This window comes from Misgurnus anguillicaudatus, chromosome 17 (assembly GCF_027580225.2).
Source record: "Misgurnus anguillicaudatus chromosome 17, ASM2758022v2, whole genome shotgun sequence".
NCBI classification, from domain to species: Eukaryota; Metazoa; Chordata; class Actinopteri; order Cypriniformes; family Cobitidae; genus Misgurnus; species Misgurnus anguillicaudatus.
Window position 1 is genome coordinate 7,200,350 of NC_073353.2, and position 14,746 is coordinate 7,215,095.

Sequence of the window (14,746 nt, forward strand, 5' to 3'; positions counted from 1 at the left end):
AAAAGGTAAGCATTAGCTGTGTGCACTACCGGGCCTCAAGCGGGTGTGCCAGTGCCTGCCGCAGCCTGTTGCATTTGCATTGTCACTTCCGGGCTTGATCGTGCCTCGACGGGGCTTAATTAGGAATTAAGGCCAGGTTTTATGGCCCGCCGAATACCGTGGGCCAGAGCAGGCCTGTCGAGGCTAAAGGAGTGGTAAAGTTCAAAGTTTAATTTGTGTCTCTGGCAAGATGCGCATTTCACCTTTATCTGATTAAACTGCAGATTTAAAAAGCGGGATCACCAGAACTGATCGACAGAAGATACCTGCTATGTTTATACTCCGCACTGAAGAAAATTATCAGCATCTTTATAAACAAAGACGCGTTACGCCGCCAAGCTCGCTTAAGATCCAGCGCACAATGGTACCGGTTCTCAAGAAGTTTATAAAGTTGCGGGCACAGAACAAACTGTTTAAATCTCAACAGTGCTTATAAATGATAGATGGTGTGTTGGATCATCATCCCTGTATTAAAGGAGCCATTTCTATTTTGTTTGTGTGTAATATTGTCATCTCTGTGCATTTTTTTTGTCAGCCCCTAGGAAAAATAACCATGGTTTTATTATAGTAAAACTGTAGAAGTCCTAGCGATGCTGTCTGGTGTTTTATAGATTATTTAACTGTTATATGAATGTAGCAAAAATTATATGTGTGTATACTGTATGTGTATTTACACACACGTTACACAACATCAGAAATGTGCTTCATTGTTGTTTTGTGTGTGTTTTACAGAAAAAAACCAACATAAAGCTTTCGGTTTGTCATCCAGGAGTTATTGTATTGTATATGAAAGATGACCGCAACAGATGGAAGAGCAGGAGATCAGATGAAGAAGATGAGATGACAAGAGCTGGCTGTTGAGCCATGGATAAAATGAGATGGGAGGAGATGTCGTCTTCTTCCTTTATTTCTTTACGCCATTCCAGCATCTACGGCTATATTCATGGCGAGAACAAGTTAATCCATACACAAGTTTTATTCGGACAAGTTGATCCATACGCAGGTTGGGGGAGGAACAATTTGGCATCTCCAATTTGCCTAACTTGCATGTTTTTGGCCTGTGGGAGAAACTGGAGTACCCGGAGTAAACCCACGCTGACACAGGGAGAACATGTAAACTCCACACAGAAGAGGAGATAAAATACACCTGTTTGTGCACTAATATAAACTTATGTAAATAAAGTAGTACCCTGCTATTATGAGGCTGTTTGTCAGTTTACTATATTGAAAATAATTGCTTAATAAGGATCACATCCTCTAATGAAACATACAGAAATGAAGGCTCAGAAGAACCAAATATGAATGAATGAGCATGCAAATTTCCTTCACAAATGTTCATTGATCATTAATTGGCCATTTTGAGATAATATTAGAGTGATTGGTCTTCCAAGGTCAAACCCCTAGTGTCACATCATCGACACAACATCAAGTGAGTGACATAAAGGGAACTCAATGGGATTGTCTGTTGTCCTTGACTTTATTAACCTAAAAGTGACTTTCTGTAAAGTTGATTTATATCTTGAGAAGCACTATACTAAACTTAACACTATAAAGTAGACTATTCTAGTAAAAGTACAGCTGAGGATTCAAATCTGAGTTCATGTTTACAGTATGTAAAACAAAACTATAGATCCTATGTGATTCTGTTGTTCAAATTTTAGGAATTAAAAGGATTTTAGCATCTTTACAAAAATACAAGAGTTCCTTTACTGATAAACATCTAACACAGTGTATTTTTACTGTTGTGTGAGTTGCTTTGAGTTCCCCAGATTTTTGTATTTCCTCATGTTTATGGTTATGTCAAGTGTTGACTGCAAGTTAAACCAGTTTTCGATATCATTTTAAGTGATCTGTGGTGAATTATTAAGAGAGTTCCCCCGGTTTGTATTTTTGTGTAGTTCCTCATGTTGTTTATGTCAAGTGTTGACTACAAGTTAAACTAACTTTTTCAAGAGTTGTGAATTATTAAAGTGGACCAGCCGGACCTAAAGAGAGACTGAAACAACACACAACAGTGTTGGAAGCATTTGAAATACTGTATGATCCAAAACAAACTAAACTAATGAGACAGAAGTAATATACTTAGGGGTGGTTTCCTGGACAGGGATCAGCTTAATCCAGGACTAGGCCTTTTTAATTAGGAAATATAACTAGTTTTAACAAACATGCCTTACTACAAACCTGTGTGCATTTTGAGGCAAAACAAAGGGCACTGGTGTATTTTTAAAAATGTCAGTTCAAGTTGTTTTCAATTTGGACAGCTCTTAAAAATGTTTTAGTCCGGGAAACCGCCCCTTAATGATGTATTGAGGAAAATGGTCCAATATATCTGTAAGTGTCAGATATCTTCATGTGAATCTCAGTTAAGATTCAGATGTTTTTTCATTCAATGGAAATGACAATCAGGTATGAGCGAGTGTCCTGTTTTTCGAGGTCCTCAGATAAAATGTTGATGCTCATCAGACTGAAAAAGGTACTGAAAAAATACTGAACGCGTTTTGAAACAATTGGAAGATCACACCAGTCATACGGTTGTCTGCAAGGTCATGAAGAAACCCTAACTTTAAAGCAACTAAAGGTCTCTTACGTTGACTAAAGTTATTTTTATGATACCACCGTCAGAGTAATGGACGAGCGCATGTTGTCATTTCATAAGTGTTATGTCTGAAAAAAAATGAGAATTCATTCCAGCATAAGAATCCTAAGTGCTGATGTTAATTTGGGGTTTATTTTGCTACATCTGGGTCAGAATGGGTTATCATCATTCAGAAAACATTAACTTGTGAATTATACCATAGGATATTTAAAAATTATTTTGCATTGGTGCCAAATAAATTGGATATGATGCAGTAATGATCTGGTGATATGTTAGAGAGCATGCGTGTGTTTGTCTCTTTCCATTAAGTGTTTCTCACAAAACTCTCACTGTATTGAGCTCTTGTAATAATCTATCTTTAGGTGTCACAGTAATGCTTCTGTCCAGACTTTTTTTACAGTCTATAATAAGGTGCAAATTGAAAAACTTATATTCAAAACGTCATTTAAAAAAATCTGGAAACACTTTTAAGTCCGGAGGCTTGAGTCATTTGTGTACGATAACAAAGACAAAATAAAGCAGAGTTAGTTCTTCTATCATTGAAAGAAATACTGGTAATCGTTTAGTTTTGTTAGACAAATGAATAATTAAGATGATCATCTGTAATAATTTCACTTCTTACAGTACCGGTTATTCCCAGGCACCTTTACATCCACTTACTAAACCAAACCAAACGTCTCTTAAGCTCTTCAAGCTCTTAAGTGTTTCACTGATTGTGTAACTTCGGATCTTAGCTATAACAACACTTCTCATAGTTTATAATCAATCCTTCAACAGTTCACAATCGTCTCTTAAAACCACACCTGATGTCAGATTAGATTAGCGAGACGATTTAGATCTACTGAACTAGATGACCTCAACAGTGACATATCTCAATGAAAACACCCACCAGGTACAAAGAAAATCACAATCTATATTTTATACACTTCTGTAATAAACAATGCCTACTCAACAAATACAATTAAAAAAAACGGGTCAGGAGATCATATTTACATATCAGTAATAAAAATATCCTCTTCATTTGAAACACACACACACTATGCGTAAACTATAACAGTGTGCAGATGTGAATTTCATCACTAACATATTGTGTTAAAAACACCTCTCATCTGTATGAAAAGAACAAAAAAAATGTCCTTCAGTCATCTTAATCACTCCAACTTTTGGTCCAGATTATCAGACACACACATATTAAAGCGTGGTGACGTCACTGTTGGTCGTTTCTGTAAGGTTTGTGCCTGCTGTGCATTTTCCCATCAGTGTTTGTTTTTGGGCTGATGCGCTTTTAAGCTCCATGGGTATGAAGATGTTTGAAGCACAATGTTCACTCAAATATTCTCCTCCTTTCTCCTCATAATCCTGACGGCTGATCCAGCCCAGACCTCCAGTCGGGTTCCTGAGAGCCCACTCACGAGCTCCAAACCACGAGTCTAGAGCGGGTCGAGCCGCCACAGACACCTGCCAGACAACAGAAACATCATGTTAAGATAAATCTGATTTTACAACTCTTTAAAAAATGATATCAGAAAGAATCCTGAAACTATGAGCATTTTGTCTCTTTAATTTTCATCTTACTATAATTTTTCATGAATGGGAAAAACAAGTGTATAAAAATCTATGAGCTTTTATGGCCGCATCTACACTGCATGCTTGAAGTCACTTCATTAAGATTTTTTTCTCTCATGTAACACAGATCGTATATGACCCACAAACATGCAAGCAGAAAAAAAGCCCATAGATTTCAAAATCTTACGTTCAGTTTCAGGCCTCATATGTGGAAATAAATCATATATATGAATCGGATACATGCATTCGTGCCTGCAATGTAGGCGGACAGATCGGATTTTCCCATGTTAAGTGGTGTGGTACGTCATTGATAAAGCGACATCGGCAAATGACCTCAACTCAGGTGGACACTAGTGTTGTAGTTCTCGAGACCGGTCTCAAGACCACTTTTTAAAGGTCTTTGTCTCGTCTTGGAATCGACCGCATTTTTACTCGGTCTCGTCTCTGTCTCAGACAAAGAGGACTCTGAATTTTATTTCAAGACCGGTCAAGACCACAACTGATGGCACATCACAAATTTATTTTTTATCATTAATTTTATGCAGTTTATTCAGGTTTGGCATATGATGTTGGCATTGTTTAAGCATTGTTTAAGTTTCTCCCAATGACAATTCTTTAAATTTTATTACTAAAAACACCTGCATTGTGTTAACTGGATGGCAAGCCATGAAAAGATAGTTCAGAATAAATGGTTAAGTTGATTTCAGCTCTTTAGTATTTGTTCACTTTTATTTGCTTATAGACAAAGATAAATTCCCACATATCTGCAATGCCTTTGATTATTTTATCAACTTCTCTAATGGCATACGCACGCACGCACGCACGCACACACAGACAAGAAGTGCCTAATCATATGCATATTCCACATTTTATCATAAGTGTTTTAATGCAGTGACTTGCACTGGTCTTGGTCTTGACTTGGTCTCGGTTTAGGTGGTCTTGACTACAACACTAGTGGACACCACCAAAGATCAAATTACTTTTCTTAGTAGGCTTGCAAAATTTCAAGAATTTAAAGGCTAGAAACTTTCCATGGGGATTAACAGGAATGAATGGGAATAAAACAAATTTAAAATGCTCTTTCTTCTAGATTCTGCCAGCCAGTTTTCTGTTATCATACAGAATTACTGTACCACCAAAAGTTTGGACATAAGCAGATATGTTTACTGTTTTTAAAAGAAGTATCGTATGCTCATTAAGCCTACATTAAGTTTGATCAAATAAATCCAAGCTTGATGATTGTAAATATCAGGATTCTTCAAAATTTGTATTACCTTGCATGCATGTCTGCTTATGACCAAACTATATGTTTTTTATGTTTGTATATGATATAGTTTTTTATACATTTCCCTAAATGTCCAAATAATTCCCATCAAATCCTGTTAAGTTTCCAATTTGGAGTATTTCCAAAATTCTTCAGATTAAGTTCCCATGGAAAGTTTTTTGGAAATTTAACGGCAACTTTTCGCACCTTTACAACCATACTTCTTAGCAACGCAATAGCTGATGACCGTCTGCTTAGTGGGGTGATGCTGAAGTTTTAAGTCTTGTAAGTAACAGTATTTAATCTTGTATTTATCAAATTAATTTATTATAAAGCACAGTAAAAACAACAGTAGTTGACCACTGTGGTGTACAAACCTTGTTAAAAAGACATGAAATAAAACGCAAATACACTAAGGACGAAAAATTCAAATCACTGATAGATGACAGATCCTTATACTCTAAAGACAATTATAAGCCTTGGAAAAAAAGGTAATTTTTAAACTTAGTTTTAAATTCAGAGTCTGATGGCACTAATCAGAGGAAGACTGGGAAACTATTCCACAGCTTTGGCCCAACGACTGAAAAGGCACAGTCACCCCTGAGCTTTAGTCTAGATTTAGGAACCATCAACACTTTTCTCAGAAGACCTGAATGGTCTAGCAGATATATTTGGGCTTAAAAGATGTGAGAACTGACATTGACGAACTGAGCTTTTCACCTAAAGTTTAATACTTTACAACTCTCGGCGCTCAGAAAAACTGCCAAGCGTCGGCTTTTAGTGCAGATAAAAAAACGCCAGCTGCTGGCTTGCTTGAAAAACGCAGAGCTTTAACAATTGAAAACATACGCCAGCATAAAAGCTTTGGTGTGCACGCCCCCTTAGAGCTTTAAAAACAAACTTTAAGATTTTAAACTCAATTCTGTAACAGACCGGCAACCAGTGCAAAGAGCAAAATACGAGGGAGATGTGATCAAATCTGCGAGTGCCGTCAAAAGTCTGGCAGCCGCATTTTGAACCATCTGGAGTTCATTTATGTTTGATTGACTTATTCCCATAAGAGTAATCGAGCCATGAGGACACAAAAGCATGGATCACTCTCTCTAACTCTTGAAATGACAGAAAACTCTTGGCTTTTGATAGCAATCTTAATTGGAAGAGACTGGATTTAACTACTGAATTTATCAGTTTATTAAACTTGAGTGCAGAGTCAAAAGTAACAGCAGGAGTCCAGATCTCCCAAATCATAATCGAGGGCTCCCGAAGACCCAAACACAATGACCTCCGTTTTGCTCTCATTTAGATGTAAGAAATTTTATTTAAAAATTTGAGGAGCACAAGGATTAATATCAAACAAACAATTATTTAGAGATTCCTTGTCTTCCTTAAAATGTGTTTAGTGTAAATGCAGTTAACGGATATGAGTCACTTTTAAAAGATGATGTAAGCGGGTTGATGGCTACATGCAACAAATTGGAATTGGGCATTATGATTATGTTAATGAAGACTAGCGTGTCGTGCAATGTAATAATCAGACCTTAAAGTGAGACTGAAAGGGTCTGATGGCCAGCAGCTCTCTCTGTACTCTCTCTCTGACTCCACTGTACTGCAGGTTACCTCCAGTTAAAAACACATTCTTCACCAGCGCCTCCTGCAGGTCAGGAGGATACCTACACAAACACACAACAATAACTACACAGCTAACATAAATGCATATGTAGTCAGCATATAAAGCCATGTTAAATAACTGTGCTATTTCTAATGAAGTGTTTACATTAAAAAGTGTCTGGATGAAGTATCCTGGATTTACTTACTGATCCAGAACAAACTGCAGCGTCTCAATCAAACCCATCTGCTCTTCACCGATCAGAGACGGCTGGAATAAGACCTCCGGCGCTCGCACGCGCTCCGTGCCCACAAACAGCTGATGATACTCTGCCATATTAAACGACCCCTTTCACACAGCAAACCGAGCAAGAACATACAAGCAAATACCAAAAGCAGACCTTAACATCATCAAAAAAAAACTGAATATAAATAAATGATTGATTAGATTAAAAATTACCTGCAAGGCACTTGAGGTTTTCACAGACTCACTGCTGTCCTCATTTAAATCTGAATCCAGGACGTTTCCTTCATCCACAAGTGAGTCCACCTCTGAAATCTGATTCAACAAATGACTATCAGAGATTCATGAATAACCACTGCTTTCATAAATGATTTCAATAATTACACGATGATGAGTCTATGAGCTCTGAACATTAAACATGATGTGTACAGAACAGTGTGAGAGTTCAACTAAATTAACATTTACAATTTTCATTCAGTTTAGTTTAGGGCTTTATACGACTTTATACACGTGGTCACATCATGTGTTTTCTCCGATCTGACAGCTATCCGATCGTAAAAAGACCAGGTGTAAATGCCATTTAAAACGTTTTTGAAACAAATTTAAATCCAATTGCTCAAACCAATTCAGAAGGTGTTCTGGGACGCATTTCAGATGAAACTGATGATGAAGCCACATGTTAGCGCTTTACTCCTCCCATTCCAAACTTAAGCACGTCACTCGCAAGTTAGCCGAGCCGGAAGAGAGCCAAACAAACAAAGACGACACTCTTTGATTTATGGACTGACAACAATGGGTAAAAAAGCTTTCTAGAACCAAAACAAATAGTCCAAGGACATACATGATTTTTATATTAAACAAAGAAATAAAACTTTGAGAGAGCGTTTTGTGAAGCGCTTTTCCCCATCATGGACCTGTCGGTTAAATCATCGTCTGTGGGTCTCACTCTCTGGCTTCTCTGTACTGCGCAATCCAGCTCATGCTGAGCAATGAGACGCACGTCCCCTGCCCAACATACAATACAACATACAGTAAGTGTTGCTTTTTGCCTAAGTGTCATATTAAGGTTTTTAAGGTATTAAGGTATTTGCATTTTGCGCCGGAGTAGAAGATCGGATATCCGTTTTTCCAAGACGCATTTATGTGGCCGAATGTAAATGGAACCGTTTTAACAAATCAGATAGTTATCAGATCAGAGAAAACACATGAAGTGAGCAGGTGTAAAAAGGCCCAAATAATATTCAGCCCTATATCAGTTAACAGAAATGTTTGGAGCCTGCTTAGGTAAAAAAAAATGAATGAAAATCAACAGAGGAGCAGGCCAAATCCAAATCGTGTGACACCACTTTTTTTTTAACAAAAATTTTTCAATCTAGTTTTATTTTTGCAACATTCGATGTATTGAAGTATAATTTATGTGCTAAAGTTAAGCATGCAAAGATTGTGTCATTTCCATCAGCTTATTCTGCAAACAATTTGATGCGCTAAACCTTTTTTGCAAAAATAAGCATGGATGGAAACACGGCTCTTGACATGTGACATATGAACCTAACAGCACACATCTACTGAAGCACAACGCTCAAACTTGTGTTGACAAACCTCAGACTTCACAATCCTGTGCTGCTCAATGCTCAGACTGAGTTTATGAATGTAAGACTGAAGCTCTTCAGCAGAATCCATGTTGAGTTCCATCAAACTCCTGTGAAAAAGCTCCAGAGATCCCTCCTCCAGCAGTTCCTGAACAACACAACACAAAAACTCAACACAACACTCAGTGTGTTTAAATATGTGTGATAAGGCTGGGACGATTAATCGTGTAAATGCACGTTTTCTGAATGAATTAATTTTAATGAACAGGGTTTCCGCAAAAAATTTGTTAGTTAAGGTGGTAGGATTGGGCGGGTGGGCGGTTTCGAAGGCGTGGCAATCAAAGGGGCAGGGCGTATGCGTCATGATGAAAATTTAAATATTTTAATAAAATAAATAAATAAAATATTTATTTTTAAAACACTCAAATAAAACTTAATTTTGAAAAAACTATGACAGAAAATGAACACATACTAAATTATTAATGAATTAAATGTTTTTACCTCTAATGGGAATAGCTGCGTGATGAAGTGAAACTAAAGGGTTAATAAACACAAACTAAAGCAGATGTTGTAGAACGTCAGGCGAACGATGATAGATAGCGCAAAAATTGTTAAAACTGATTATTTCCCACTATTAATTACATTATCTTAAAGGAGTGTAACTACTGTAGCATGTAAATAATGCACATAAATAAAGTGAGCAGACGCGCTCAACAATTATATCGAATCAACAGGCACGTGAAACCTAGCTAGCAGGTTGCTCAAACAACAAAATCACCAGCTAACTTACTTTAAATTTGCAAGAACTATAGACTAAAACAATAACAGGCTTAAGTAACCCCAAAACATAAGTCCACTTACGGTTCTCACGGACACATGTTTTATCAACTGGCTATCCTCCAGACATGACGGACCACTTCTTATCTCATTTCGGCCGCGTGGCGCGCGTGCATGCTCGCGGTGTGAAGCTCGTCCGCGCTATTCTCTCCGAGATGTTTTATCAACTGGCTAGTTATCCTCCAGACAGTGACGGTCCGGACCACGTCTTTCTCATGTCGGCCGTGTGGCGTGTGTCCCGCTATTCTCCGAGATGCACTTGACGGCCTTTTGTGCAGCAATTTTGTTTTTGCACGACCTAGTTAAGGCGGAAGGGTTGCCGCGTTAACTGAAATATGCTGCGGAAAAACCCTGATGAATTACGTTAAAATGCCGCCAAATCTTGTGCAGAAATGCCATTTGTGCCACAGAAGAAGTTTCAATACCAAAACTCTTCCAGGAAATGTCTATAAGCATATTTACATCGCTGTTCTTCAAATTGTTTCAGTTATTTTCATGATAATAAATAATATTTTAAATGTTTGTGTATGAGAAGTGTTGCTTTTTTAAATGCACGTTATACACGACCAAGACTCGCAATGATTTTAGATTGATAAGGACTTCCTACTGATCAAAGACCTGTAGTACACGCACAAGCTGTGCATGAAGCACAGAATCTGAGTCTTGCGATTCAGAATCGATTTCAGACAGTTATTTTTAAAGGAAAACGCGACGCCTCGTCACAGCCCGTGTGTGTGTGTGTGTGTGTGTGTGTGTACCTGCACAGACAGCAGTGTCTGCAGACGTTTCTGATCTTCCTGTAGCTTCTCTTCTCTCCGTCGATTGTTAATTTCCTGCAGTCGTCTGAGTTGTTGTGCTTTCCTCTCATTCCTCTCCTCAGTGCTGTTACTCAACACTCGGCCAGAGAACGGCAGCTGAACACGGTGAACTTCTTGCTCATAAAACTCAGCACTTCGCCACTTCTCCAGCTCTGTTACACAACATTCAAAAAAAAAACATCAGTCAGATGAACCTGATGCAAAATTACCCAGAATGCATGGCGACATGAATAAAAGAAATGAAGTTTATTATTCACACTGATGTCAGGATTATGATATTGCACAGACATTCAGCTGGTGTGAGCTTTGACTGGGCAGCACTGACACTTTACCTGGTTATCTTTTAGTATTTTGCATCAGTCACTGATGTTTACAGTGTGACCTTTTATCTGGTCAAAAAGCTTTGTTTTCTTTTTAAGTGGTTTAAAAACAAATTTGCCTCCACCTGTTTGAATGACTGGCAAACATTCATAGTGAAATGTTTCTCTGTATGTGAGAGAAGTGACTTTGAAATGTGACTTGAGATGTTTTACCGCTCTGGTAGTCGAGTGAGACGTAGCTGTGATGATGAAGCAGTTCCTCCATACGGCTCAGCGTGATGGCGTTCTGATGCGCAGGATATTTTAACTGCAACAGTCTCTGAAGATACGTCACCGACTCACCTCCACCCACATTCACACGCTTACAGTTCCCTGCATCCAGCCTGTATTAAAGTCACTGATTCATGATCAGTCTGAATGACTCAAGTCAATAAGCTCAACATCAGTGTCTGTACAGTGCTGATCTATCAACAGCTGTGAACACACCTGTAAAGTCTCTATAGCCCTTTTCACACAGACATTACGGAAAATACACAGAAAATTCAAGTCAATGTTGTTTTATTATGATGTTTTGCTCAATCTCAAGATCTTGGGTTAACAACAGCCCAATGTATTTTCATGCTTTATACTATGACATAAAAGGCATCATTAATACCCCAGTCACGTCTTTTTAAACCTGCGGGAACCCTGTACATAGGCCTGCGAGACAGACAGACAGCGAAACAGAGGCACAGTGACACGGGGTTAAGATACCTGCCATTGATGACGGGCAGCACATGGGAACAGTGATATCCTGAGGACAGCACCAGACCTGTATGTGATGAATCCACTCCATGAGTGACACAGTTATTATAGAAGCTGAAGAGACTGTCCACACCGTACGACACCTGTGGGACTCCATAACACTCAAAGAGAAGCTCAGACATCATCTGTCTACAGTGCAGAGGATTACAGGGAGGCTCAGTAACAACCACAGGATGATCAACAAGACCCTGAAGACACACAAACACATTCATGCATTCAGTGGATCATTCTTTAGCTGCTCCTTCACTTAAACATCTAATAAATGTCTACACTACCAGTGACACTAGAAGGATTTTCTGACGTCACCTGTGTGTTTATGCCGAGGTGCGTGAAGATGTAATCAAACACAAGCTCCTGTATGTCACAGTTGACCACCGCGTTACGGTCAAATGCGCTCTTCAGCGTCCAGCGCAGCGGCTCCAGGTTCGTGATGTCATTACCGACCTGTGATTCGTTACGCGCGGCTCCTCTGCTGCGCGCCGCCACCGATCTGAACACGAGCAGCGGCGACACGCCGGACGCCCAGCCCGCGCGGCACTGGTACGAGCCGTTATCCACAACTATGGGCGACCCGACACATTCCGGTTCGACTGTAAATATCGGGTCAGGCGCGCACTTATAGTCCTGAAACGAGTACACGGGAGGTTTATTACTCATTGCGTCCGAGCGTCAGAGGCTGCGTCTTCTTCGCAGTTGATTGACGAGAGTCGCTCCACACACGCGGATCATTAGCGCCGCCTGCAGTACGCGGGGTCATCTTGGATGTTTTTTTATTGCAAGTATAAAACAAAAATACTGATACAGTATCAAACAATCTTGGATGACATAGATACAATGAGTAAAAAAAAAATAAAAAAAAAAATACAAAGGTAATAAGCGACTTGTAACATTCATCGAATCATTATATAAATTCACAAATTTGACACTTTTTTGATTATTAATCTTTGTTTGTAGTGTTTTAATTAAATAATTAAGGTCACAAAGAAAATTGTTTAATTTGTGAACTGTTGAGGAAAATTTACATTTATGAATATAATATTTTGCCATTTAAATGCACACATTTCATATTCTATATTTGATTTACAATGAGAAAAATAACAGAATATATCACACATAGTTAAATCAATCATGAGATTGGGTTTCGAACCCCATAATTTTGACAAATCAGACCAATATTCTTTTACAAGGGGGCATTTGAAGAAAAGATGATCAACTGATTCAGTGGCAAATTACAAAAAATACAATTCAAATTAGTGTTACTAAATTTAGATATAATCTCATTAGTGGGGTAGATGTTATGCAAAAATTTTAAATGTAATTCTTTAACTTTGTTGGGGACTGGTCATCTTGGATGGTTAGGCTCTGCCCAGTCCATCGTGACTTCGAAGTCTCGCGAGAACAGGCATTGTGATGTCATATTCAGATCAGTCTGCGCAGCGGCTGGTTGCGTTTGAGTAATGACGTCTTTATTATTTCACACACTGCTCTTACTGAATTGTACTAATTTTAAGAATTTGTATTTAATGGATTAATTTTCACCCAGTTAAAGGTCAATGGTTAAAATATCATAATAAATTATGTTTGCCTTGTGTGTGTTTTTGTTGTTGTTTTAATGATAATTGATATTTTATAGATAATAATTTACTGGATAGTTTTCATTGTATGTAGAAAACAAGAAAATTATAAAATGCATTAAATACATGACAAACAAGTAAATGTACGTAATAAACATGATAACAATTATTCTTCTTTGTTTAAATGTACGTGTGAGCGTGCGCGTGTGTGTGTGTCTGTGTTTTACTTTCAGGGGTTTGGAAGTCAATTTATTTAAGATCATGGATCTTTCAAAGCAGATATTGTGTATTGGACATGACAGAGAGTACTGCCACCTGCTGTATGTGTCATTCATCTTACATTTATCTCTCCAGCATCTGCTTTAATTCACACTTTGATCATTTGTTAGTAGATTTATTCCAGGAGTGGCTGGAAAGATCAGACCTTTGATATGAGCCTGATCTGATCTGCTCTTTCTTTTAGCAGGTGTGTCTTTGTGAAGCTGTGAGTCCATCACTCATATCCATTCATTAGATACAAAGAAAGACAAAGATGATGTGGAAAATACATAGTTTAACATTTACTTTGCATGTCATTAACATTATATTGTTAACAGTTGTATGCAAATATATGTTGACTTACATTTTTAATGTGATTAATGTAATTTATGTGCGGCAGGATGTGCACTCCCTTACGAAAATTAACCATGGTTTTACTAGAGTTAAGACCAACAAACAATGGTTACTGTAGTAAAACCATGGTTACTACAAAATAACCATGGTTTTAACAACCAAAACCATAGTTAAACCATGGTTAGTGTAGTAAACCATGGTTTTGCTCATAGTAATCAATTTACCAAAAAACCATGGTTACTACACTTTTACCACAATAAAACCATGGTTAATTTTCGTAAGGGCTGATCTAGAAACAGCTATTATATATAGACCGACCGTACACATATACTACCAGCCATAAATAAGCCGTAAATTCAACAAATGTAACTTTTCAATAATAAATACTACTGGCTGGTACAAACTTGGCAGGATGGTCGTAAATGTGTCAGACAATATTGATGCTACAGTATAACAAGTTTTTGACCAAAATAGATCAATAATATAAAAAAAAATATTTCATCTGAATCCTTGAATGAATATTTGACTTGTTTGGTACAGCATGTATTATCTAGAGATAATGACAAAAAGTTGTTAAAAGTGTTTCGAAAGACCAAACCATAACTGCATCAATGAATTCAATGGTCAGATTTGACTTTATATTTTCTCTGGTTGATTGATGATGAACTTGCAAAAATTGTAACAGTATTAATTAAATGAAGTATCAGCTTCTTGACCATTAAATCAGTATGATCTGTATGTTTTGATGCTGTATGGGCATACCTGACATGTTTTTATTTTCATGTGACCTGTATGTTCATTCACCCAATAAGACATAACTGCCACAAAAATAACTACTGGCTTACTGTAGGTACAATAAACCATGGATTATCCTAATT

General features: G+C 37.8%; 1 protein-coding gene across 1 annotated transcript; it reads right to left on the minus strand.

The window, feature by feature from the left end:
• Positions 1–3,528: 3,528 nt before the first annotated feature.
• Positions 3,529–12,417, minus strand: actr5 (actin related protein 5). The gene is made up of 9 exons (XM_055215965.2): positions 11,989–12,417; positions 11,632–11,870; positions 11,092–11,261; positions 10,499–10,710; positions 8,914–9,051; positions 7,531–7,629; positions 7,280–7,419; positions 7,003–7,135; positions 3,529–4,093 (listed from the first exon to the last, which is right to left on the minus strand). The coding sequence occupies exons 1-9, from the start codon at positions 12,337–12,339 to the stop codon at positions 3,827–3,829; spliced, it is 1,749 nt and encodes a 582-aa protein (XP_055071940.2). The 5' UTR covers positions 12,340–12,417; the 3' UTR covers positions 3,529–3,826.
• Positions 12,418–14,746: the final 2,329 nt, after the last annotated feature.

What these genes read in the sequence shown, in the direction of transcription:
- actr5 (XM_055215965.2), bottom strand. Translation starts at nt 12,339, where the DNA reads ATGAGTAATAAACCTCCCGTGTACTCGTTTCAGGACTATAAGTGCGCG. An exon ending in CTCACTCGACTACCAGAGCG is followed by an intron (nt 10,711 to 11,091) that starts GTAAAACATCTC and finishes GTTGTGTAACAG; the next exon opens with AGCTGGAGAAGTGGCGAAGT. An exon ending in CTGCAGTTTGTTCTGGATCA is followed by an intron (nt 7,136 to 7,279) that starts GTAAGTAAATCC and finishes GTGTTTGTGTAG; the next exon opens with GTATCCTCCTGACCTGCAGG.